The sequence below is a fragment of the Pyrgilauda ruficollis genome, unplaced genomic scaffold (genome assembly GCF_017590135.1).
Source record: "Pyrgilauda ruficollis isolate IOZ18807 unplaced genomic scaffold, ASM1759013v1 scaffold9, whole genome shotgun sequence".
NCBI classification, from domain to species: Eukaryota; Metazoa; Chordata; class Aves; order Passeriformes; family Passeridae; genus Pyrgilauda; species Pyrgilauda ruficollis.
Genome location: NW_024531043.1, coordinates 1,324,760 through 1,351,458, shown reverse-complemented (window position 1 = coordinate 1,351,458; position 26,699 = coordinate 1,324,760). Strand labels below are relative to the sequence as shown.

At 47.5% G+C, this 26,699-nt stretch overlaps 1 protein-coding gene across 10 annotated transcripts in view; it reads left to right on the top strand.

Annotated features, from left to right (window-relative positions):
• Window positions 1-26,699, top strand: part of MTMR3 (myotubularin related protein 3) — a 72,050-nt gene that overhangs the window by 42,309 nt on the left and 3,042 nt on the right. For 4 of the 10 annotated variants that reach the window (XM_041488940.1, XM_041488938.1, XM_041488939.1 and 1 more), the window contains 14 exons: window positions 1,117-1,283; window positions 4,162-4,258; window positions 5,067-5,180; window positions 10,943-11,148; window positions 11,337-11,468; window positions 13,331-13,442; window positions 14,191-14,386; window positions 15,921-16,106; window positions 17,483-17,653; window positions 19,822-19,967; window positions 20,621-22,016; window positions 23,649-23,759; window positions 24,004-24,092; window positions 25,274-25,300. In XM_041488940.1, the coding sequence (XP_041344874.1) occupies window positions 1,117-1,283; window positions 4,162-4,258; window positions 5,067-5,180; window positions 10,943-11,148; window positions 11,337-11,468; window positions 13,331-13,442; window positions 14,191-14,386; window positions 15,921-16,106; window positions 17,483-17,653; window positions 19,822-19,967; window positions 20,621-22,016; window positions 23,649-23,759; window positions 24,004-24,092; window positions 25,274-25,300 (3,150 nt within the window). The other 6 variants (XM_041488942.1, XM_041488946.1, XM_041488944.1 and 3 more) reach the window with 6 other exon arrangements.

Below are 26,699 nucleotides of genomic sequence, written 5' to 3'. Positions count from 1 at the left end.
ACAGTCAGTGATGGGAAATAAATAAACACCTCAGGCTGCAGTTCCTCACAGCTCTAGGGAGATGTTGGACATGGCTTTTCCCTTCCACGTTGTGGCTCGGAGCTATTTGCAGGTAGGGGAGATAAATCTGCCCCGAGGGAATGCAGATGCCATCATTAACCAGGACTGAGCCGAATGGAAGTACTTGGGCAATATTTAATAACTATAAAATCTTAAAGAAAAACATCAGAGCAAAATAAATCACTGGTTTATTTCCACTCTTTTACTCTAAAGAGTCCAGGAATCCTCTTTGAAAAGAAAAGCTAAAGTAATTTTAATGCACTGCTTTGAAGATTGGTTTCTCCTGTGCAGGGAATATTCTTTCTGCTTGTTGTTAGTAACATTGGGCAAAGCTCAGTCAGTGCTTCCCAACAAAGCCAACAAAGAAAGAGAAAGGTTTCAAAAGGACCTTAAAACCCATCTCATTCCACCGTGGGCACCATGTCCTGCCATGGGCAGGGACACCTTCCGCCAGCCCACATTGTTCCAAGCCCTGTCCAGCCTGGCCTTGGGCACTGCCAGGGATCCAGGGGCATACTATATTAGTATAATGTGGTATATATATTAGTATAGTTATATATATTATATATATATAGTATATAGTAGATATTATATATATAGTATATAATAATATATACTATTATATATACTACAGATATAATAGTATCATTCTATTATGTAGATTACAATGTGTGGGATAGTTTTCTAAGTTTCCCCCGATCCAGCAGTCAGAAGGGGCTATAACACATTCCTGTCTTTGACCTGCATGATCTTTTCTTGGTTTTATATGTAACACTTGGAGAAATGTCCCCCTTATTGCTGGCAGGGCACACCCTGGTTATTCCCAGTCACAGAATGTTGCTGCTCAGTCAGTCCTGACTCCTTAAGTGTTTCTTTACTCATTCCACAGGTTTCATTTTATTTCCCGTTAGAGTGCACATGGAAGCAGAACTAAGTTGTCAATAAGGTGTTTATCCTCACTTTGTACTCTCGCAGAGCTTTTCATGCTCAGCCTGTCACCTTCTAGAGTGGCTTCTCCTACTGAAAGTCACCATGGGATGTTTGTCTCTGGGCCAGGTGTCAGTTTTCCACCTTCGAGCAGTGTCAGGACTGGCTGAAGAGGCTGAACAATGCCATCCGCCCCCCGTCCAAGATAGAGGACCTGTTCTCCTTCGCCTACCACGCCTGGTGCATGGAGGTTTACGCCAGTGAGAAGGAGCAGCACGGGGACTTGTGTCGGCCAGGTACGTGGGGACAGCCTTGGGATCACCAGAGCAGCACCTGGATATGCCCAGGGAATTACTGGGGTGGGTTTGAGTCAGTCAGTCAGGTGTGGAACCAGCAGCATTTTGTTCACCACTGCAGCAGATTTCAGTCTAAGCCATTCTGGGTTGATTGTCACATTTTTGTCTGGAACACTGATCTCCAAGATGGATGTTGGGGAAGAGAAGGGAGCCCCTGAGCTATTCCTGGGTTCATTCACAGCCACAGGCAGTGATCTTTTTCAGTGGAATACCATTCTTGCTGCAGGGCTGTTAAAGCCCATAAGTAAATAAAAGCTCAAGCTTGGCATGCTGGTGGTTGTAGCACTTGGTTGAGTATAAGAAATCAGATTTCAGGCACTCTGTGATCTCCTGTCAGTCACAATTCACTGCCTTAGGGAAGTGTCCCAGTTACCAGGCTGAGAGATGTTCCTGGGATTCTGTCCTTGCTGCTGAAGCTGCTCTGGAGCCTGGCACAGGCTCTCGTGTCTGTGGTGTCTGGGGAGGAGCAGGGATCACACAGTGGCAGGAGGAGTTCCCTGGCCCTGTTCCTGTTCACACACTTCATTAGCAACTTCTGGAAAATGCCAAAAATCTCCTCAGAGCAGAGTTTCACACCCAGGGCTTTTCCATCTTTACTAAATTTGGGAAATGGGAGCTGGCAGATGTATGGAAATCTTGCTGAGTCTCCTCTTCCTTGCTGAAACAGAGAGACTTCAGCCTGATGCTGGATTAGGATAATCATGGAATGGTTTGGGTTGGAAGGGACCTTAAAGCACATCCTATTCCACCCTTTGCCATGGGCGGGGACATCTTCCACTAGACCAGGTTGTTCCAAGTCCAGCCTGGCCTTGGACTCTTCCAGGGACAAGAGGCAACATTTACCAATTTATTAATTCTTATCAATCAAATTTTTTTTCTTGCAGCTTTGTCTATCAAATAATTTTCTTTAATGTAACTTTATCTCCCTGTAACTGCCTGTGGCTGGGGGTAGATATTCTCCTTCAAAGAGCTGAATTATAGCTGAAATAAATCAGTGTGAATGTCGTTGAAGAAGTCAATCCCAAGACATTGTCATTTCTCTTCTACTTCCAAGGAGCCCATTATTTGGTATATACAGACAAAAGTACTAAAGTGCTTCAAAATCCATCCAAGTGTCAACAGAACACATTTTCTGGGAAAAATATGTTAGCAGTGTCTATAGTGGAGATCCAGGCTGTGGCTCACAGGGTCAGCTTTAATAGGAAGCACAAGCCCACAAAATACCCAGCTTGCTTTCCCTGGGATTTTGAGAGTGGGTTGGGATACTTCTAAACATTACCAGTGTTGGCTCAAAGTGCCTCTTAAAATACCAGCAACTCAGGAGAAATGGACAAAATATTAAGGTTGGGGTTTTGTTTCCAAGAGGCAAACCTGTGGCTGCACAGTAGCTAAAAACTGAGAGAGAAAAATCAAACAGAATCTATGATTTTCATGTAGCTTTATGTGTTTCTCTTAAAACCCACCAGGCTGAGCAGCACTGATTTGGGATAGTTCATTTGCTATCCAGAAAAATCCTTAAGGATGTAGCACAAGTTTTAAGGAGCAGCTGATAGGGAAGCCCATTCTTGTGGTGCTCCAGTAAAAGAATTTGTGGGATTTTTAAATTTAGAAAGTCACTGCTAAGGACAAATCTGGCAGAGATTGTTGCCTGCCTGGAATGTGTTGTCCAATTCCACCTCTGCTCTTGACAACGGATCTTTTATAACACTGTAGTTTATTAAGTCCTGTAATTAGGCTACTGTCTGTATTCTTAATTTACCTCTTTATATTTATTTCTAATTGTCCTGTAAAATGGCATTAAAAATAATTTCAGACATGTGCGTTTACATCTTGGATTTAAACATGTATCTGTAGATATCTGGGGGATTGAAAGGCTTTAAGGGTTTTCTAAAATATTTAATGGAGAGATGTAATACTTAAAGCATTAATTTTTCAGCAGATTTTTCCCCCCTTGGGTGCTGCTCTGCCTCACGATTTAATGCTGCAGTAATTTAAAGAGACAAGCAATGGATGAACTTTCAGATTCACTTATCTAGTGCTGCTCACATGCTCATTAAATTTAGCACTTTTCTTAGCCCTGGAAACCTGGAAATTTTGTCTCATTTTCTAGACTTTGTGTCTTCTTATTCTTTATTGCCATTGTATATTTTTCAATTGTATTTTGAGACTTTAAAACAAAAGTGTCTAGGAAATAAATGGGGCTCATTCCACTTCCTTTAATGTATTAATCCAGGAGATTGTGAGGCTCTTGTGACTGATATTTGTGTCAAACAATCATTTATGCATTCTACCTCTCTATCTCCACATGACTCACAGAAGAATAATGTCCAATTTATGATGGAAAACTGAGATGCAGGACAAATGACAGCACTTGCCTCCAGCCATACAGGAAACCTGGGGCTGGAAATGCATATTCAAAGGATTGCCCACGTTCCAGGGCACATTCCAGGTCTTGACCTTTTTCACCAGAGCCTCACATTCTTCTCATTGATAGAAAATTGTTCTGAACTTCCAGACATCCCACTTGGATTGCTGATGGATCTCAGTTCCTTTGCTGATGTCCTTGGTTCTGGTCTGCAGCATTGCTTTTTAATACGAATTTCCAGAAGTTGGTAATTTCAGGGTAAAACTCCTTGTTGGACTCTGGCATTTTTGGAGAGCTGGCCAGGGAGAGATGTCAGTGCAAATGTCAGAATGAGGCTGTGAAATGCACCTGGTGGCTTTGGACTGAAGGATGTGCTGCTTTTCTCTGTTCTGCAAAGTAGGAATCCTAATTCCTCACTTCCCATTCATTTTCCCCTGTGTTCTTGGTCCCCAGGAGAACATGTAACTTCCAGGTTTAAGAACGAAGTGGAGCGGATGGGGTTTGATATGAACAATGCCTGGAGGATTTCCAACATCAATGAGAAGTACAAGTGAGTGCTGGGGCTGCTGCTCTGCAGCCAAACTGCATCTCAAAACACTCAGTTACTGGAACTTCTTTCAACTTCTACAGTTCCCAAGAAGGGACAATCAGAATTAAGATTTTTTGTTGGTTTATAGAAAAAATGTGCTTTAAATTATTTAATGTTTTATTAGCTGCTACGGTTTTTTAGGCTTGGAAATACCAGGTTTTGATGTGGCTAATTAGAGAATAAGCATTCTAAGGGAGGTTTTAAGTGAGCAAAGAGGGGAGTTTGACTTTTTAAGACTTTTTTTTATTGTTTCTTATTATCTAAGTACAAAGACATGTATTTAAAAAAAAAAAAAAAAAGCAGAGATGTTTGGAAGAGTTAAATTTGTACATGAATAAGTAAGAGAAAACGCTTTCTGAGATACTCAGAGAGCAGACAAAAGCCCTCTTCAGGCTCTGGAGCAGAGGAGGGTGCTCTGTGATTCCCAGCTGGGGGGACAGGGTGTTCTGGCTGATCCCTGCTCCAGCTCAGAGCAAACCCAGCTGGAACACTTTGTGATGGAGCAATTGAGTGCTCTGCCTGTGCAGGATAATGACTCCCAGCTGGGGGTTGGTGTCCCTGCAGGAGCAATCTCTGCTTTGGCCTCTGCAAGTCAGAGGAAAGGAGAAAAAGGCATCCCTCCATATTTAATGCTGGAGAAAGGGAGTTTATTAACATCCAGGGAAGCAGGAATTGTCAAAAAGTCTGTCAGGTTCCTCCAGTGCTGCCTTGTGCACTCTGGGAAGCCTGGAGCTGCTCCATAGCCCTGACTTTGCTCCCTTTCCCCCAGGCTGTGTGGCAGTTACCCCCAGGAGATCATCGTGCCCGCCTGGATCACGGACAAGGAGCTGGAGAGCGTGGCCAGCTTCCGCTCCTGGAAGCGCATCCCTGCCGTGGTGTACAGGTGAGGAGCAGCTGCAGCAACCTTCCCTGGAAGGCTGGAAATGGGAAGTCCTGGCAAGGAAAAGCTGGAGTAACTCGTAACTGGGAGTTCTGGGAGGTGCTCAGGCTGCTCTGGGTGAGGCAGACTCTCCGCGTGTGCTCTGAGTGGGAATAATGGGTTGCATTCAGAATTCCAAGCACACACTGGAGGAGCGCTCAGCATTTGCATCTCCTGCAAATCATTCCTGGGGCAGTCACCCCAGTTAAGATTGATTTTTAACTTTTCTTAATATGAAAATGAAAAAATGGGAAATGAAGACATCAGAGGAGAACTGATAAATGGCCTCCCTGGCTGGGTACTCCTTTGGCTTTTCCCTGACTCATCTGGCTGATTCTCAGACTGCAGTATAAACAAGGACAAATACCAAAATTACTTGAGGGAGATCTAAAACTGAGATTAAAAATTAATGTACAGTTTAGCTCTATCTCCATATTTTAGATAGTTTTAATTACACAGACCCTTCCTTAGACTGAGTCCAGCAATTCTTCATAATAAAACTGCATATCTGAGAGACTGGGCTTTGGCAGCTTCTTTAGTAAGAAATACATTGCAGCATCTGTTTTTCCAAATATTTTTAATTTTGTGGATATTTGGTGGCTGCCCCATCCCTGGAAGTGTCCAAGGTCAGGTTGGACAAGCTGATCTAGTTGCCTTGGAGCATCGTGATCTTGTGAAAGGTGTCCCTGTCCATGGCAGGGGATGGAGTGGAATGAGCTTTAAGGTCTCTTCCCACCCAAACCATTCCATGGTCCAATAAACCTGTCACTTAATACCATGGCCCCTTCCCTGGGGTGGTTATCCTCCCATAAATCTTTAAAATCTCTTTAAAACATCAGATGACAAAGGGATTAAAAAGATAATGAATACTGATATTCCCTAAGCCTGGACACCCATTCCTGCTGAACATGGGGAGCAGGAAAGCTGGCAGGTCCTTGAAGCTTGTGTCAGAGGAGCCAAGGGCAGGAGAGCTGTAGACCACAAAACTCTATTTACTGAGCTTAAGGGTTCTTGTTCAGTGAAGGCAGAACAAATTGGCTCATGGCAGCAAACCATTACCTTTAAATCCTGCTGTCTTTTTTCCTTTTCCTCCCAAACAACAAAGGGATTTAGTGTGGTCTCTTTTGGAATGGTGAGGGGGTTGTTCTCTCCTTTGCTCAGCTCTGGGAAGGGGAAAATGCTTTCCAGCATATGCTGACTTTTAAAAACCTGGGTATTTTATTATTACAGTACTAAATGTGTGTGTATATATATTATATATATGTCTAAAGGAGAATAATATGATTTATATGTGGGTTTGGGTTTAGCTTTTGGGCCTTTTCTGCAGTTGTCATGTAATTAGGGGATACCCAAATCACCTGCAAACCCACTTCCTCAGGGCAGCATTTCCCCTGCTGCTGTCATCACTGCACAGAAGGAAAGCACTTTGTTCTCATTCCTGGAAACACCTTGCATGCCAGGGGTTTATGGAAGAGCAATTGAAAAGTCAAAAGACCACAGAGACTGAAATTGTTCTGTCCCCATGTTCAATTTTCATCAGTTCTGCTGAGGCTCTGGGTGGTAAACTACACACAGGGATTCATTGCTGAGCTTAAATCAGTGAGAGAAAAGTGTTTCTCTTTTTTGATTTATATTTTTTTCCTTATCTTGACATTTAGTAATAGATTTTTCAAGACATCCAGTTCATCACTCTGGGCTCTAATAGAGCTCACAGCAGTGAGAGGAGGAGGATTTCTGGGTTTGACTGGGCTTGGAGCATGCTGGGCTAGGGGAAGGTGTCCCTGCCCATGGCAGGGAGTAGAACAGGATGAGTTTTAGGGTCCTTTCCCACCCAAGTCATTCCATGATCTTATGACTGGAATTCTTTTTTTCACTAAGGGGCAAGAGCTTACTCAACATTTTTTATCCACTGAAATTATTTTGGGACTTAACAATTTTAGTTTCAGTATTGATCACATTACTAAACTTCTTTTTGCTTTACTTCATGGGAAAAAGAAGTAATCTGGATTTTTTTTAATAAGTCCAATCATTTGTCTCAGATACAGATCACTGGGACAGGGACCAGAGACAGACATTGGCAACAGGAAATTCATTGTCCCTGTGAAGCAGTCCAGGCTGAAAAGCCCAGCAGGCTGATTTGGAGACAAGCTCCAGGAATGCTCCATGGGGATTGGACCATCAGGAGCGTTGCTTCCATTCTGTGATCAGATTTCTAAAGAAATCTCACACCAGACCCTGCAGTTTTTCTTTCTATTTCCAAACTTTAAGCCTATTCACACATTTTGTAGAGTCACAGAAACAGACTGGGTTGGAAGGGAGCTTAAAGCTCATCTGATTCCAGCCTCTGCTATAGGCAGGGACACCTTCCACTATTCCAGGTTGCTCCAAGCCCTGTCCAGCCTGGCCTTGGACACTTCCAGGGATCCAGGGGCAGCCTCAGCCTCAACCTCTCTGGGAACAAAAATTTACGTAGATAAATCTGGCCCCAAAGAATCAGTGTTATGGAGAATGCTCTTAGGAATTTTTGAGAAGACAGTAGCAAGGGCTTCCCCCTGTCTTGTAGAAACAGCATCATGAGAGCCTCCCTGAAGGCTCTCTGTGTGGAAGTGTCCTTTAGCCTTGCACTGCTGAGGGTGAGCCTGCACACAGGCCCAGGGATCCTCTGGTACGTGGAAATTCTGTTTCTGCTGTGAATTACATCCCTGAACTGCAACAAAGGAACTTCCATTATGGTGCTGATGGTTCAGAAATGCAGCACAGGGAGCAGTTCACCCTTCCTTGCTCCTCACTGCTCTGTGGTTACAGGACTTGGGGGATTTATTGTTGTACTCCAACGTGGTTTGGACATGGGGAGGATGAAGGCTGTGCAGAGGTGTACATGTGTTCTGCGGCTGTACAACAGCTTGTAAAGGGCTTTAGAGTTACCTAATGCTGATTTACTCTTGGTCTGTGCAGGGGCCTGCAGGTTTTTTGTCTCTAGGGAGTTTTCCATGGAGGTTTTGCTTCAAGTTTTTTGAATTGTTTTGTTTTGTTCCTGAGCTCTGAGTGATGCCCTTTTATCCCAGCTCTATCCCTGGGGATCTCAGCATCACACTGGCTGTTCTTCATCCCTGCAGCCAGTCCAGCAGGAATGAGTGGAATTCTTCAGCCCTCCAGCATGCCCCTAACTAGAATTGTGTGCTGATTTTCTGGTACCTCTGAGCATGGCAGCTTTGTGCAGGGCACTGGTGGGGCTGCATAGCCACCAGCGAGCTCATCTCCCAGCCTAATGATTCTTCATTATTTGTATAATGCGAGGCAAGGACCTGGAGATGAAAATATAACTCTTTATGAACCTATAAAAATTATTCTGCAGCAGGTAGTAATGAAATCTGTGAGAACATATGGAAAAATAAATGAGCTGCTCTGTTCAAAATAGATTTCTTACACATATAATGATGTTTTATTTTCTTTTATTTGTGCAAGCGTAGCAGGGAACTAGGTGGCCTTTTGGTGATTGGCACGTATTTTTTCCTGAACTAATTTGCTATGGGTAGAGCTGTTTGTGGAAGGCCATTAATTCCAGCAGAAATCCATTTCCCTGTGCCTGCAGTGGGCTGGCACCTGGTGTAAGAGCTGTGGCTTCGCATTGCTTTTCCTTTGCCTCACTTAACGCAGCGTGTCAGTGCTTCCTCTCACGGAAGGGATTTTATATGAAACAATTATAAAAGACCTATGAAAAGTACTTCAAAGCCGTATCCCAGCCTGTTTGATCACTTGGAGGCTGTGCACCACGGAGCCTGTCCCTGTGTTGCTGTTGGATGAGGAGCAGGAGGCGGCGGCGCCCACGCGGTGCCCGTGGGGACACTGCGGAGGAGGTGCCGCGCGGCACCCGGGGGTGACAGCTCTGACAGCACAGCACAAACCCGCCTGTCACACCTCCAGAAACATCCATCAGAGTGCTCAGAGCCAAAAAGTCAACACTGGTTGCTTTGGGTGGGCTGGCTTCCTGTTCAGGGCTGTTAAAATTTGCTTAAAGGTTAAGCTGACCCTCAGCACTCTGAGTTCCCTGGTTAGAGGGGAGTGAACAACTCCTGGTTGCCCTGAAGTTGAGCTGGGCAGTTTGTTTGCAGGAAGGCTCTAAAATCTTTTCCTGCCTCATAACATACAGGAATTGTAATTGGCAGGAACACACTTTGGAAATCCAGGGTTCTGGGGGGACTCCTGGGTGACGAAAGCATTGTCCAGAGGCACCTCTCCTTGAAAAGCTGTCATTTCCAGAAATGCACCCCTGCCCTGGGCTGATCCAACAGTGTGGGCAGTAGGGGAAGGGGGAACTCTGCCCTCCTGCCCTGCTCAGGTGAGACCCCACCTGCAGAGCTGCCTTTAGCTGTGGGTCCAGCACAGGAAGGACCTGGGGCTGCTGAAGCCAGTCCAGAGGAGGCCATAGAGATGCTGCAAGGGCTGGAGCCCCTCTGCTCTGGAGCCAGGCTGGGAGAGCTGGGGGTGCTTGCCTGGAGAGGAGAAGGCTCCAGGGAGAGCTCAGAGCCCCTTGAGGGCCTGAAGGGGCTCCAGGAGAGCTGGAGAGGGACTGGGGACAAGGGATGGAGGGACAGGACACAGGGAATGGCTTCTCACTGCCAGAGGGCAGGGATGGATGGGAGATTGGGCAGGAATTGTTGCCTGGCAGGGTGGGCAGGCAACAGGGTGCTCAGAGCAGCTGTGGCTGCCCCTGGATCCCTGGCAGTGCCCAAGGCCAGGCTGGACAGGGCTTGGAGCAGCCTGGGACAGTGGAAGGTGTCCCTGCCCATGGCAGGGGGTGGCACTGGGAGAGCATTAGGACTCTTCACAACCCAAACTGTTCTGTGAATCCTTTGGCTTAAACAGAGAGGAGCCATGTGGGTGAGGGCTTAGATATTCCAGCTGGGACATGAGGCAGGGATCAAACATTTTGAGGTGCCCCAGAAGTTGTGTGTGCTGCTCTGGCCCCTCCACCTGCAGCTCTCTGCACCCACAGCTGGGCCTCCTTTCCCCAGGGCTGAGCTCCCTGAATTCAGGGTGCTGCTGGGCAAGGTCAGGGAGAAGTTTGTTCCTTCCAGCTGCAAGCACTTCAGTGACTGGTGAGTCCCAGAGCTGGTGGCAGCAGGGGGATGTGCCAGCACAAGAGGCAGTGAATGGAATTACTGTGATAATACATTTCAGTCCACTTTTTGTAACAGATTATAGGGGAGAGTCTTCATATCTTTTTCAGAGCATGTTTGCAATGGTTCAGTAAGTTTTAATTATTCCAGATCTGTTCTTTTTACGTAGTACAAGAAGCCAGGTCAGATTTAAGGAAATAACTACTAACTCTTCAGACATGTGAAACAAATTTTTTTTTTGAATGTCACCTCCCAGGAGATGAGAGCCGTGTCCAGGTTAGGGTGTTCTCAGTTATCCTTCATCCATGTTGAATTCCTCTCTCATGCCTCACCTGCTGTTCCACAACACTCCCCAGCTTTCACTGGCCAGCAGGCCAAAATGAGCAAGAAGATGCTTTGTTTTCTCTTCCTGACCTTGCTCCGACTTTCACCTGTCAGTGATTGTGGTCACAGCCATCATTCTGTAGGGAAGCTGAATCCCAGGTTGGGGATAACTGCTGAATGATGGTCCCCAGTGGAAATGAAGCTACTGGAGCACTCCACTGAATTTGTTGTGCCCTCTGTGCTCTTCATCCTGACTGTTGACTGTGTATTCCCTGTTTTCAGGCACCAGAGCAATGGGGCAGTGATCTCCCGCTGCGGCCAGCCCGAGGTGAGCTGGTGGGGCTGGAGGAACGCCGACGATGAGCACCTGGTCCAGTCCGTAGCCAAAGCCTGTGCCTCAGACTCCAGATCCAACAGTAACAAGTTAATGAATGGGAATTGTTCCAGAGATTTGTCCAACGGAGGGGACCTCTCTGATGTGGAATTTGGTAAGGCTGACACTGTTGCTTTTCTGTCAAGGGCAGAGCTTTATGTAAAAGTTTAATCCCCGGTGCTGTAACAGAGGGTACCTGTTGTATTTAGTTCCCATTCTCCAGTGCATGTGCATTGTGGGAATCGTGCTGTAACCAATGTCAGAAGGATCCTCTGAGCTCATCACCCGTTTCCTCCTCCCCAGACTCCTCCATCTCCAATGCCTCGGGAGCAGAGAGTTTGGCAATCCAGCCTCAGAAGCTTTTGATCCTGGACGCGCGATCTTACGCAGCAGCGGTGGCCAACAGAGCCAAGGGGGGTGGCTGTGAGTGCCCAGGTGAGCAGCATTCCTCCTCAGCTTTCCAGGCAGTCAGTCAAAGGGATTTGCTCCAGTGTGATTACCCCAACACCCTTCAGCACTCATCTGTCTGAATGTTCTGGATCATGGCAGCCCCCACCCAGCCCTTCAGAGGGCAGGTTGAGCTGTTAATTAGTCTGTTCTCAGGCCATTAACCCAGCTGGCAACAGTGCTCAGTGAATGCTGAACCCTGTGGAATCTGCTGAAGAGCTTTCCCTTGCTGAGTCAGATGTATAAACTAGAGAGAGACAAAGGTGTCCAGTGTGCTCATGTCTAAAACCCCTGAACTTGTAAAACCCACTGGCTGCAGAGGAGAAGAATATTCTAGAACACTTGTGCAAAATGCAACTTCTCAGCAATTTCCCTAAAGCTGAAGCATTTTTCAGTATTTGTATCATAGCAACTGCAATCCTGCCTCACCTTGCATGTGTAATACAGTTGCAACACCACATTCTGTGTTCTTTGGCACTTGTGAATTGGTGGTTTTATAAACAAGATATTATTTATGGTCACTCTTGGGTATTAATGCAGCCTGTTAAAATTCCATGGGTGGAGAGGTTGGAAAAAAGTCCCAGACAGAAAAACTGGAGATAAGATAACGAAAGCTCTTTTGACCTTTTATTTTGGTCTTTGCTGCAATAGCTGCATTTTGATTTGTGGCCACCAGTTTAAAAAAAAGATAGGTTTCCATTTAACTTCTCAAAACCACTAAATAATTCTTCATCAGAGAGTAAAATTTCAAAACAGAAAAGCACAGTATACAGGAAGTTTGATTTTCTTCCTGTATATTGTTTTTTTAGTTCTGTGGAGAAGGTTTTCAAACACCCTGTCACCTTCAATAAAACCTGTTTTGTTTTTGCTGCTAGATTTTCTGCAGGTATTGCCAGGTCTGCTTTATTCTCTGTATAAAAATAGCTCATCTATGCTGTACTTTAGATATAATTCAGTAAAAATACAAAAAAACCTCTGAAGTTGTCTGATAGTGTCTGAGGCTGCTCCTGGAGTTGCAGTCCCTCATTGTGTTTGGCCCAGCATTTGTTGGGCTGATAAAGAGTTGGGAAATCAAGTGATACAAAACATCACAGACTCCTGAATTTTCTTGTGCAAGCACTCAGTATCCCAGATTCTGAATCCTGATTGTTTTTCTCCTGTAGAAATGGTCATTTTAGTTACTGTGTGATCATTCTTGTGCAGACTGAAGCATCACAGCAGAGGGAAGACTAAATCTTGGGAAAACTACTGAACTGGTATTTTCTGGCTCTCTTGAGGTGCCCCCTGAGCACTGGCCCAGTCTGTTCAGGCCTTCAGTGTTGCTTGAGCACATCCAAAGTAATCCATGTATCTTGTTTTCCTGAGCTCCCAGTATTTCTCACACGTGTGATGGTTCCTCATACAATTCCCCTCAGAAGAAAGCAGTGGATGAAGTAGCTTTTCAGCCTTTTTGAGTGCTTAGGAAAAGGAATCTGAAATCTAACTTAAATCCATAAATTACCAATTAAATATTATTTATGTTTCATATCTTTTGATGTTTCTCAGTCTTTTTACAAACATTCTGGAACCTGGAGCGCAGGAATTCCCAGAGGTTTGCACTCTGCTTTTTGTAACCTGAAATGAAACATTTGAAATAAATACAGCAGGACTTTGCTAAATGCTTCCTGTTTTGCTGGGCTGTCATGTTCTGGAATACCCAGCGAGCTCCAAGGACTTACAGAATCTTTGTAAACAGATTATTTCATCTGTCCACAGCAACGGGGGTTTGTTTTCATGAAAAAAAAAAAAAAAATCCTCTTTTAGAATTGTAATTATTATTTTCTTCCCTCTGTCTTGTTCTTTCCCTGCAGAATATTACCCCAACTGTGAAGTGGTGTTCATGGGGATGGCAAACATCCACTCCATCCGCAAGAGTTTCCAGTCGCTGCGCCTGCTCTGCACACAAATGCCAGATCCAGGAAAGTAAGTGGAAGTTTGGGGGTTTGGGCCCTTGGTTCCATGTTTCTGCAGCCACATTCTTCTGCTGATGATTTTTAAGTTGAAATTCAGTGGATTTTCCCTTGGTAATAGCGCTAAGCTGTGTTTTTCCATTTTCATGGAAGTCACTGGTTTATTCTGATTGAAGTGAACATAGCAAATTAGTTCTGAAATTAGAGTGTAGCCTTGAATATTGATACCAGAATGTTATTTCTTCTGGTGGGCTTCTGAGCACTCACACTCAGACTGATCTGCTATTCCTAGCTCTTTAATCCTCACTGTTGGCTCACATTTGGAAAACTGTGGTGGTGTTCCATGTACTTCACTCATTTATAATGTAATTTCAGGAGAATATTTCATAACCTTCCAGTGCTGTGGGGTAACTACCCTGTAAAGGCCCCTCACCTTGGGAGCTCCTGAGCTTGGGTCCTCACTGTAGTTAGCCCAATCCTGTTTTCCCTCTCACTCCCCTGTTTGGAATTTGCTGCTAAAGCCTTCCATGGTTTCAAAGTAGATGCAAACCTTCAGTTCATCCCAGATTCTGGCAGTTCCTTGGGCTTGGTGGCTTTGCTGCTTCCATCTCTGGGAAAGTGTTAACAAGACACAAGTGAAAAATGCTACAGACTGACACTCACAGCTTATTAAAACAGGAGCTTTGCCGTGATAAACTCAGACATCCAAACCTGAAAGCATTTTAAAAGAGCAAAAACTGTCTTGCCTGCTTTCCCTCTAGTTGGCTGTCAGCTCTGGAGAGCACCAAGTGGCTGCAGCACCTGTCAGTGCTCCTGAAATCCGCGCTGCTCGTGGTGCACGCCGTGGACCGGGACCAGCGGCCCGTGCTGGTTCACTGCTCCGACGGCTGGGACCGCACGCCCCAGATCGTGGCCCTGGCCAAGCTCCTGCTGGACCCCTACTACAGGACCACAGAGGTGGGCAAAGCAGCTGGGAGTCATTGGTGTCTCTGGAGGGAGTCTGGCTGTGAGTTATTTCAGGTTTCTCCCCTGGCAAAGGCACTGAAGCTGGCAGTAGTTTGTCACCTGTCGTCTGCAGTTACCTCCAAGTGTAGGTGCTTGTGTTACTCAGGAGTAGCTCACATTCCCTCTGCTGTGACTGCACAGTCATGGTCTGTGCTTCCCCATGTTTAGTTTAGGGATATGGAGTACGAAGTGCTGCAAGTGCAGCTTCTGCTGCATCCCTGCAGGTTCTCAGCCAAGCACTGATACAGAGCTTTCTTCTTTGCTGCATTTCCCAGCTGCATGGTTTTCCAGTTTCACATTTCCATTGTCCTCTGTCAGTTCTGCTTCTCCTGATTTTCCCCTGTTCCATCACTTTTCAGCACTGTGGGACGTGTGCTGGCTGGCTTCCATCTGCCATCCCATGGGCAAGATGCCTTTGTTGTCCAGAACAGAACTCTGTGTCTGAACACTGCTGTGAGCTGCTGCTTGAAGCCTCACACACACTAGGACCAGGAGCTGGAACTGCCTTTTGGATGGAAGTGTGAAAACTTCTTGGATCCTTTTCCACATGGATTCTAGAAGCTGGCATCCATCAGGCAAAACGTGCTGCTCTGGCCTGGGCACAGGATCTTCTCCTGGTCCTCCAAAGGGTGCTGTCCTTCCTGCTTGGGGAGCAGAGTTGTGCTGTGCGCAGTCTGGGCCTTTCCTGTCTCCCATAAACTGTAGCTGTCTGTACCAGGATCAGAAACATTGAGGAAAATGAGTTTTCAGTGCTGTCAGATTTAAAGCTTTTCAGCTGCCAGCCATTATTTTGGCTCTAATCACAGCCATTATTTTGGCTCTAATCACAGCCTTTGACTCAATAAACATTCTCTACAATTTTTCTTTCCACTAAGAACCAAAACCTTCCTGCCCTGTGATGGATATCAGGTCCTGTGAGACAAGGTGTGACATTCAGCTGCTCACCCAGGCACTGTTTGGGAATGTTCTTTGCCCTTTTCATGAAAAATCACTCAAGTGAACCTTTAATCAACCTTGTGACTGCTGTACGCACAGACAAGCACCTGCTCTCCCTGAGCTTGGATGTCCTGTTGTGGATGGATGGTTTTATTTCCTGACAAGTGGATCTGACCATCATTTTCAAGAAAAGTTTTTATGTAACTTGTCCAAATACTGGATACCATGATCCAGAAGCTTTGGCAACATGAAGTTCCTACTTTTCACTGCCTGGATGAGATAGGGCTCATATCAGGATCGTCCCTGCCAGTCACTGAGGGCTTAACCTGCCTTATTCCCTTTCCTGTTAGTGTAGTTTGGGAATCCTTATCTGTCCCAATTCCATTTCAGATCACAGAGGCATTAGGGAAAGCAGGAAAGAGAAGTAATGAGCCCAGTGCTGATGGGAAATAGAAGAGAGGACACAGCGATTCCCACAAGTCTCAGACCCTCTCAGAAAACTGAACCAAAGAAAAATAGGAATTCTTCATCTCTCCTCTCATCCCTGCAGGGTTTCCAGGTGCTAGTGGAGACTGAGTGGCTGGATTTTGGCCATAAGTTTGCAGATCGCTGTGGCCACGGGGAGAATTCGGATGACCTCAACGAGCGCTGCCCGGTGTTTCTGCAGTGGCTGGACTGTGTCCATCAGCTCCAGAGGCAGTTCCCCTGCTCCTTCGAGTTTAACGAAGCATTCCTTGTGAGTTGGGAGACTGCTGGGCAATACACTGCTGCTAAACACTGCTGGAGAGCCTGGGGGCGGATTTTCCCACTGTTCTGTGTCCAAGGCCTGGTTGGACAGGGCTCGGAGCAACCTGGGATAGTGGAAGGTGACCCTGCCCATGGCAGGGGGTGGAACTGGGTGGGCTTTAAGGACCCTTCTCCCCCAAACCATTCAATTATTTTATATATATATGAGTATATTCTATATATGCTCTCACCTGATAAAGAGAACAGAAAAGCTGCCCAGATACGGGGGACAAAAGCACTTGTGTAACCCACTGAGTCTGTTCACCCTTAAAAACAGGAGCCTCAAGGACTTCTTTTAGAGTTTAAAGAAATAAATTATATTCATTGAATAGCCTCACCTAAGAGGTGTAAAACATCCACACAGCCTGAAAAAAACCCTTCTTACTGATGATGCAAACTCCCCCCTGCTTGGATCTTGTTTCGACTTGAATACTCCTCCTCTAAAAACAACCTGCTCCATTCATTTTTTTCAGTTTCTTCACTGAAAATGTGTAGGATATAGGAGCTGTGCTTATCTTCTTTGGAAGCAGACAGCATTCCTATTAGGAATTCACCCAGGATGGTCCAAGTCAGTTCTCAGATCCCTGGGGAAGTGGCAGTCATGGGCTGTAGGACCAGTAGTCTGAAGAGTAGAAGTTTTTATGAAGTGTCTGATCCACTAAGAGATTTAAGGCACATTCCTCTGATTGTGGCTGACTGGAATTATCACTTGCCTGCTCAGCCATGTAACTGAGCCCATGTACAGTCCCCGAGTAGCTCAGTTGTGAAATGAGATACAGGTGGTAGTAACTGGCTTCACAGCACACTGCTAATCTCCACGGGCTGAGAGAGAACATACCCGTGGTGTGCTGGCCTTTGTAGAGTGAACCCCTAATTTATTACAGTATTGAACCACTTGTCTTCATTTAAACATCTGAATAATCCCAAGGAAGTCATTGATATGCCTGAAGTTAAGCTGGCATTTGTTAGGCTGGGCCCAGCGTGGAGTGATTAATGATCAGCATTTCTGTGCTGCATGAATGTTTTGTAGCAGAGGAATCGTGATTCTGCTTTGCCTGGTCTGCAGGGCAATGAGTTTGTATCAACATACTTGATTAGGAGCAAATATTTTGTCTTTCTATGTTATGTTTTTTCCTGAATTTATTCAGTTATGATTTTAAACGATTCCACTCCTGTTGCATTCCTTTCCAATTGGTTTGTAGGGAAGTATGTGAGAAATGCTGGGGGTTGGTGTGGCAGCCCTGGGGCAGGGTTTGCTCCGGGAAGGGAAGGGAGCCGAGGCCAGCCCCTTGTGCCAGCTGACGCTGTGTGTGTGGCTCTGTGCAGGTGAAGTTGGTGCAGCACACCTACTCCTGCCTCTTTGGAACATTCCTGTGCAACAATGCGAAAGAGAGAGGAGAGAAACACACTCAGGAACGGACCTGCTCCGTCTGGTCTTTGCTGCGGGCAGCAAACAAAGCCTTCAAAAACCTGCTCTACTCCTCCCAGTCGGAATCTGTATGTACCCCAATCCCCTCCGTGGGAGAGCCCTGGGGGCTGCCCCAAACAGCATCCTGCAAATGGGGGTCCCCTGAGAAACAGCCCAGTGGTGGGTGACCTGGATACCTGGGCACCACAGCTGAGCTGGTGGCTGCCCCTGGATCCCTGGAGGTGTCCAAGGCCAGGTTGGATGGGGCTGGGAGCACCCTGGGGTAGTGGAAGGTGCCCATGCCAGGGGTGGCACTGGGTGAGCTTTAAGGTCCCTTCCAGCCTAAACCCTTGTGTGGTTCTCCGAGCTGTCACCACGGACAGAGGTGATTCCAGACCAGCTCAGCTCCCCCAGACATTCACCTTGGAACACCCAGCTCAGGCTGATGTTTGAAGTCTTGGGTTAGTTTTGCTGATATTTGGGGAATGTCAAATGCCACCTCAGAAATTTCTCTGTACTGGAAAGGTGCTTTCTGTGACTAAATATTTTATTGTTTGTAATGGAAAACATTTCAGTGTTTGATAAATAGACCTCTCTGGAGAACTGAGCTGTGTCAGAGGAGTGACACAAAATTGCCTGCAAACCTAGACACTGTGTCTAAATTCATTTTAAATCGGAACAGAAAAAGTGGCTCAGATTATTTAGTGTATCTTTGTTTTTCTTGATACCTTCAGGATTTTAGTTTGGCTCCTCCGCGTAGGAGCTCACTGAAGGTTCTGGGAGGAGGCTCAGTTGTGTGTTTGGTACAAGGTCATGTGAGGGATTCAGGGGTGCAGAGCATGGGCAAGACAGCAAACACCAAATGACATCATGGTTAGCACTGCAAGGACTTGCATAAATATTTAAACCTTTTTTATTTCTCAAAGTATCAGATGTCATAAACTGAACTATAAGGACTGTGCAGTGGCTTTGTATATGAGGATGTGGCTTTCAGTTGTTTCTTAGAGCAAAACAAAACCCTGGCTAAGCAGGAAGGAGTTTTATGCCCACAGTGGTTGTAAAAAGATGAATTTTCTACTCCCCTGAGCCCTCCTTGGCTGATTGTGCCCTGACTCTGGGCTGTCACTGCAATGAGCCCTTGGAGCCTTCCCACCTGACATTCCTGGGGAGAGTTCCTGAGGCAGAGCAGACACAGCCTGGGGGGATCTTAAAGCTGTGGATGCCTCTAGATTTCCATGAAAATGCCAGGAGGAGCATAGAGAGGGCTCTCGAAGTGACTGTGTGGACAGATGTGTCCTTGGGCTGCCCTTCTGTGCTCTACCCCACTTGGCCCCTGTTCTCAGGAAATACTCACAAGGACACTCCTGCACGTGGGAGTTTGGCTAATTTCCTGGTTTGGGTTCATTTTCTTGTGGTTTTGCTTCAGGCTTTAAAAGGTGCCTATGGTGCAACTGCATCTCTTACAGAGCCAGAGTTGTTTAACAGCAGCAGCCACCCCACAGCCCTTCCCCTGCTCAGTGCCAGAGAAGCAGAGTGTTCAGAGAATCACAGAATATCCTCATTTGGGAAGGGACCCACCAGGATCATCCAGTCCAACCCCTGGCCCTGCACAGGGCATCCCAAAATCCCACCTTGTCCCTGAGAGCGCTGTCCAAATGCTCCTGGAGCTCTGGCAACCCATTCCCTGGGGAGCCTGGGCAGTGCCTGTCTGGTGGAGCCAGCTGTTCCTCTGCCATTGCCTGCTTTTCCATGGGAAAGTTGCTTGGAAAAGAGTGGAATTGCTAAAATGAGTCCCAGGTGTTTTTAAAGTGAAGCAGAAAGCATATTCCGCAATCAAGGAATCCCTTTTAAGAGCAAGCTGCCCCTTCAAAGAACTTCTGCATGTAGTGAATATGTACCCATGAGTGCCTCCCCTGGAGCCAGGCTGGGCTGTGGTGGATTGGGGTCCATGGAGTGAGTTCAGCTCCCCCTGGCATGGTGCAACACAGCACACAAGGGAACCTCAGCACTCGTAAGGAGCCACTGAATTCCGTGAGTTGTGGAGGTGTAGATTCACAGAGAGCTCATTGCAGTTCATTCAGGAGGAGCTGAAGGCTGGCAGTTTTCTGCCTCTGACAGAAAAAGTCATTCCAGCCCCAAGTGTGGCTGATGAAAAGCTGTCACCCAGCTGTGACCTGCCCAGTGAACTGCCCCCCTCAGAGCTGAACTTCTCCTGCTGGGAGGCAGCAGCTGACCCTTCCCTTGTACTCCCTGGCAGGTGCTGTATCCCGTGTGCCATGTGCGGAACTTGATGCTCTGGAGCGCTGTTTACCTGCCCTGCTCCTCCCCCTCCACGCCCGCCGACGACACCTGTGCCCCGTACCCTGTGCCAGGCTCTAGCCCCGAAGAGCAACCTCTGGGCAGGTGAGCCTAGAGCCCAGAAATCCCATCCTGTAAAGTAAGATCAACAGAGAATATTGGGGATATGAAAGGAGAATGTTCGGGTGGGAGGGCAGGATTTCTTGCGGGTGTGTTGGCAGAACTGTGGGACTGAGCTGCCCAAGCACAGCCTGTCCGTGGGGTGGGTTTGGAAGCTGTCACATTTCAGGGCTGACAGCATGGCAGAGAGAAGCTGGGCAAATAGAGTTAAACCCTGGGTGTCACATAGCCACAGAGAATTCCTTCTGTCCTCATGGGATATAACCTTTCATTGGTTATCTTGAATTTGAATTCTTTTTCAGTGTTGCATAACCATTTCTTCGCTTGTTGTACCGTGGCTCTGAGCACATGTTACTTAGGAGGTGTGACCAGGCTGTAATAATTGGGGTTTGTTGGTAAAAGGATTAATCTGGGAATGTTTGAAGTCTGGTTTAGCATATTTTCCTCATGGCAAACGAAGTACTGAAACAGCTCTGCACTACAGATGGTTGGAATGTGCTCCTGGATAATACTTCCCACAAGTCCATTAGCTGGCAGATTGTTTCTGTCCTAGCTGGGGGGCTGGTTTTGAACCACAGTAGCTCAATGTTATAAAAACATCCTCTGACTTGGGAGTGGGATTGTTTGTCCCTTTGCAGGCTACCAAAGACAAGATCCTTCGACAATCTGACGACAGCCTGTGACAGCAGCGTGCCTACAACCAACCGCCGGAGCAGCGACCCCAGCCTCAACGAGAAGTGGCAGGAGCACCGCCGCTCCCTGGAGCTCAGCAGCCTGGGCCCCCCTGGGGACGACCCCTTTGAGGGGGACGGGCTGAGCAGGCAGGGCAGGGCCCCCGTGGGGGCAGAGCTCTCTGTGGCAGCTGGGGTGGCAGAGGGACAAATGGAGAACATTCTGCAGGAGGCCACTAAAGATGATGTTGGGCTGGAGGAGCACTTGAGGGGTGGCCTGGAGGCAGCAGGGAAAGGGGATGAGGTTGGCCTGGATAAGGAGAAGAGAGCTGACAATCTGTGTGGGGAAAAGGCCGAGGCGGATACAGGTACCATAACGAACAATCCCACAGCCAACCCACACCCAGCCTCACATGGTGCTGCGGAGCTCAAAGGGCAGCAGGACGAGCACGGCGACACCAGCTGCATTCTGCAGAAGGCACCTCAGGGCAGAGGACTGCAGGCTGTTCCTTCCGAGGGCTCCGGAAACAGAGATGCTCCAAACAACACAGAGGAGGAAAGTCTTGGGAAAGGTGAAGGAGGAGCGGAGAGCCTGTGCGGCACGGCCCAGGCCAGCCTTGCCTTCCCTCTGACAGCCCTGCTGGAGGAAAGGACATCCAACATCGAAAGCTCCACGGAAACCTTAACAGAGACCGAAGCAAAGCCTGAGCTCATGCCCAGGGCTCCGTGCCACAGACGCCACCCCTTCGACAACAGCACTGACGAGCTGTCCCGAACTCTGGAGAACAGGCCGGAGGGGGAGTGCATGATAGAGCTCCAAAAACTGGGATCAAGAGTGCATAGGACTTCTGGTAGCAGCACCACACACCTCCCAATGCCTTCCCCTTGTGCCTTGCCTCTAGCAGACCACAAAGATGAGCTGGTGTATAACGGGGAGCTGGAGCTGGAGAACAAACTGGTGGAGAAACCCGCGGGATTCACGGCCCCGAAATTCCCCGCCACCAACGGACACTGCGTCAACGGCGAGGACGGGCGGATCAAGGCCTCACTGAGCCGGCAGGTGTCCACGGCCAGCTGCAGCTCTGCTCAGCTCCACCTGAGGAACTTGCACCAGAAATGGATGTTCAGCCAGCTCGGGAAGCAGCCGGCCAGCAGCCCGGACCAGCCGGCGCGCAGCCACCTGGACGATGACGGGATGCCCGTCTACAGCGATGTCATCCAGCAGCGCCTGCGCCAGATCGAGACGGGCCATCAGCAGGAGGTGGAGACCCTCAAGAAGCAGGTGCAGGAGCTGAAGAGCCGCCTGGAGAGCCAGCTCCTCAACAGCTCCCTGCGGCTCAACGGTGACTACGGCGACGACGTGGTGAGTGAGCGTCGCTAGGCTGAGCACGGAGCTCACCGAGCCCTCGTCTCCTGGCTCACAGCTCAGGGCCTGACTTTTGGGCTCTTAGACCTCTCCAGGTCATCCTGAAGAGGGCAAACACTGCCCGAGTACCTGATAGTGGCAGATGCTGGTGACTGATACTGTCACCAAACTTCAGATTGACCAGAAAGGTTTATTTCGAGATGGATGTTGCACAGCAGCTCATACACCCCTGGCCATATCTAAACACCTTCCCTGGCCTCGGTAAAACCAACCAAATTCTTGGTTTACCAAACTTCAATAAAACCAACCAAACCCCTGGTTTACTACTGTCTTCAAGCAGAGCAGTTATTTTCCTCTGCCATTTTTGGCACAGGAGCATTGGATGATTCCTTGGTTCTCTGCAGGTCCCAGCTGCACTGGCAAGCTCTGTGAGCTCAAATCCATCAGGGTCATACCATCCCTTTCAGGTGCTCCAGGCTCAATGACTGGAATAAATTTCTAGAATTCTTAATTAACTGGAATAAATTACCTGAGCTTTTGTGGCAGCTGTATTTCATCTAGGGTTTTTCTCTCAACGAATTAAGGATTTTAAGGGAGCTTTTAAACCATTTGCACTTTTATTTGGAAATGTTTAAAGTTGTAAAAGTAGAGACTTCTGTAGAGAATTGTGCTTTCCTGTGGGTTTGAGCACTTGCCTGTAATTCCTGAGGCTGTTGCAACACCCATCAGAAATTTCCTTTTCCTACATGGTTATATGCCTGCAAAATTTAAAAAAAAAAAAAATTGTAAGAGGTTCCCAACTTCTGTTTGTTGAATTCACTGTTTAGAAGTGGCAGAGGTGCTGGATAGTCCCAGGTACGTTTGTTGTGAAAAATCCTTGGAGCCTTCTTGGCTCTTCCCATTGGAGATGCAGCACAAGGTGCTCACTGGGCTCAGTGTCACTGCTAAAAGCTTGAATTCCTTAGATAAATTGGGTGCTTTGCCTTAATGGATTCTGCTCCCATTTGTAAGGGCCTTCAGAAGCTGCAGTGGAAGGCTGGCAGTGCCTCCAGAAAATTCCCCATTCTTAAGGACCTGATCTCTACCTTCTGTTTGTGCCTCAGCTTGGGAGTTGCAGGTTTTCCTCTGGAACTCCAGAATTGCCCATTATTCAGGCATAAAAATATATTAACTCACGATTTCTTGCTGTTTTGATATATTTTAAGGGCTGGCTGAGTTTTAAGCAAGTTAAAATCCACCTCTACCTGGATGGACTATATTTAGGAAGCCTTATTCCCAAAACCTATACATAGAATATACATGGCTCAAATTCTGAGTTTCCCATATGCAATTTGGCTTGTATTTTCCAGAATCTTTGCCAGCAAAAGGATATCTGTATTACTGATTATAGTTTTGAAAGTGAAACACCCTTGGAAAGTAATCAAGACCCTGGAATTGGAGCCACAGGGAGCAGGTTTTGGTTGATTACCCAAAGCCTTCCCAGAACTCTGCAGGAGAAACTGGATTCTAAATTCACTCTGCCTCACATCATCCCATCACCAGAGGGATGCCCTGTTGGGGTTTCTGGGTTTTATTTGTGTGGAACAGGGATCTGGGGGGTTCCGTTCAGCTGTGTTTGTTTGCCAACAGACATCTATTCCCGACTCGGAAAGCAATCTGGATCAGAACTGCTTGTCTCGCTGCAGCACAGAGATTTTCTCTGAAGCCAGCTGGGAACAGGTGGATAAACAGGATACAGAGGTACAGACTAAATCCCTGTAAATTGCTCACTCTGGGATAATCCTAATTCAAATTATCCTCTAGCCTTTGGTCGTGTGCCACTTCTTGGGAACTCTTTTCCTTGTGTTCCGCTGGTCTCACACCTGACATACCAGTACCTGTGCCTATGAGCCCTCTGCTGCACAACCTCTGGGAGCTGGGGAGGGGGCTCGGCTCAGGAGCGTGGCCACTGCCCTGTCTCTGACGCGGGTGGCCGTCCCCACAGGTGACGCGGTGGCTCCCGGATCACCTGGCCGCGCACTGCTACGGCTGCGACAGCGCCTTCTGGCTCGCCAGTCGGAAACACCACTGCAGGTAACGGGGAGAGGAGGCTGGGCACTGCTCTGCTCCCTGACACCCCCAGGACACTGCCCCTGCCCAGGGGCGCCTGTTGGGCAGGGATGGCTGCTGGGGGAACACAACAGCTCCTGCTGCTCAGTTCAGTCTGTGCAGGGAGATATTTAAAAGCCACATTTGGTGTCTGCTTCACTCCAGCCAAAACAGATCCCACCTTTCTTTACTCAGACTGGATTTGGAGGCAGTTTAGATTTATGCAAAATAGAGCTTTGTCCTCTTAGCATTCAGAAATTCAGTATATGATTTACATGAAATACAGGAATAGCATCTTCTTTCCATTGCTGGTTGGAAAGCTGCTCCTTTCCTTCTCTAACCTTTCTCCCCTTTTCGTTAACTTGCTCCTACAGAATGTGAACGGAACACCTGTGTGAGGTCAAGGTTTTCTGGATTATTCTTGGCCAGACCTGTTGCCACAGAGGCTGCAGCAGCTCAGGCAGTAGCAGGGACTTGATGAAGAGCAGGAGGCAGAGATCACTTGGCTCAATATGCTGAAGTTAAAGGCAGAGAATCTCTAGTTTCCAGTTCTGTTTCAAATAAATTCCTATTCCTGGTTTCTGAACATGCAAAAACTATTACAGGAACCATCATTTAAATAAATCTCAGTTACCACATTTTGAAGCTCTCCTGCTTTTTGAAGTTGCAAAGAGTTACGAAAGTAGTTTTGAGTTTGTGTCTGGTTTATATTTTGCTCCATTTAGTCTTGTAAAGTTAACCAAACCCAGGGAAGAAGGAGAAGAATCTGAATTTTTTTTTTTTACCATGCCCACTGTGTTTATGCAAATTTGTATCCCCAGGGCTCAGTTCCCTAAACCTAAGCTTGGGACAACTCCTAGAGCCTGGATACACACAGGTCACACACAGCCCCAAGAGGAGTTAAAATGGACTCAGGGTTTCAGGTCTGCCTCAAATCTCCCTGTAGGGTCTTTGCTCCTTCGGCTTCCACATGTGCAGTGACCTGGCTGTTGGTGAGACCAACACCACGAGTATCTCTGTAGTAAACATTTACACCCCTCCCTGGGAGTGGAAATGAGTTGAACCCCACAGTGTAAGGCCTTGAGCAGAGTAAAACCTTCCAGCTTCCTTGGTTGCCAGTGTTTGCTCCCTCTGCCTGTAGCCTGAGCTCTCTCTCCTCCCTGCAGGGACACTGACCGAGTTGATCAGCTCTGGTGAGCATTTCCAGCAGCCTCTGTCCGTTGTCCGTCAGCCTTTCCTGGGTGACTTCTCCCAACTAACTCAGCTCTTCTCCCTCTTTGTTTCTCACTTGCCTGGAGATCACTAGAACTAAGCTGGGAGTGGCCAGCACGAGCTGCTGGGGGTTGGATCTGTGTGAACAGCCCTCTGTCCTCACAGAAAGGCTTTTAGGACTTGGCTTTTGAGAGCTTAACTGGGATGTGGCTCAGACTAACACTCACTGTCAGTCCGTGTGTGTACTGCTCACTGACAGGAGATTGTCCTGCAAGTTTTATGCATTTATTTTTGATCATTTCCCTTTTTTCCCCATATTTTTGGGAGAGGGCCACGTGTTACCAAACAATTCCAGTATTGCTGTGCAGGGTGTTGGCAAAAGCCTGCCACTTGTTTTAGAAGGACTGAAAATCCCATGGCTGGAACAGGTGCCACAGAGCTGGTGGAGGGTCAGGATAACCAAAACCCAATAAATATCTGAGATTTGGGATGAGGAGAGGAGTGGGGAGTGTGGCTTTCAGTCCCCCTTCCTCAAACGAGCAACATCCCTTTTCCAGCCTGTTTTTTAATGTCTCTTTTTAATCTCTGAAGCAATGCAGGGACCACCAGGATAGAAGGATGAGCTGTCCAGAGCTTTCCAAAGCAGTGTCAGAGCACCATTGTCTAGGATAAAACAACAAAAACCCCAGCATATGTTAGGAATGGTGAGCTCCAACAAAGAGATCCTTGTTTTAATCCCTCTGGTTGGTTTTCCCCTCATCCATCAGTGAGCTACTCTGGGATAATCATTCCTTGAGCAGCGAGATGGGGCTGTGGGAGCTGTGTGGCACCTCCCAGGGCTGTTCCCACTCCTGCAGGTGCTTCTGACAGGGATTTCCAGCAGGTCCCTCCAGTCTCCAGAACCTCTGCAGAGAGGCTGGTCCCTGTCAGCCTTCCCGTGCCGGGGTTCCGGCTCCAAGGCCGCTGTGTGGAGCTGAGGAAATGAGCCCACTGAAGTGGGAAATGGGATTTCTCTGCTGTTTCTCTCCCCATCACTGACCAGCAGCTGGAAATCTCCTTTCTTGGCAAGGAAGGATTAATCAGAGCTGCTGGGTGTCAGCAGAATTCCCTGGCAGTCTCTTGGCAGCAGCAAATCTCCAGTGCAGAACAGCAACAGCACCAAATCCTGATGCCAAAGAGTTAATGGAGAGGGCAAAACCCAGTCCCTGGGTTTTGTAGGAATTGAGGAGGACAGGGCACACAGGGCTCCCAGGTTTTGAGGGGGGCTGCAGAAGGTAATTAATGACTCTGAGCAGTAATGAGGTGCATGTGCTGGTGCGGCTCCGCCAGTGCCGGGAATGCTGCGCCTGCCCACCTGTGCATGGAACACCTGCCTGCCCA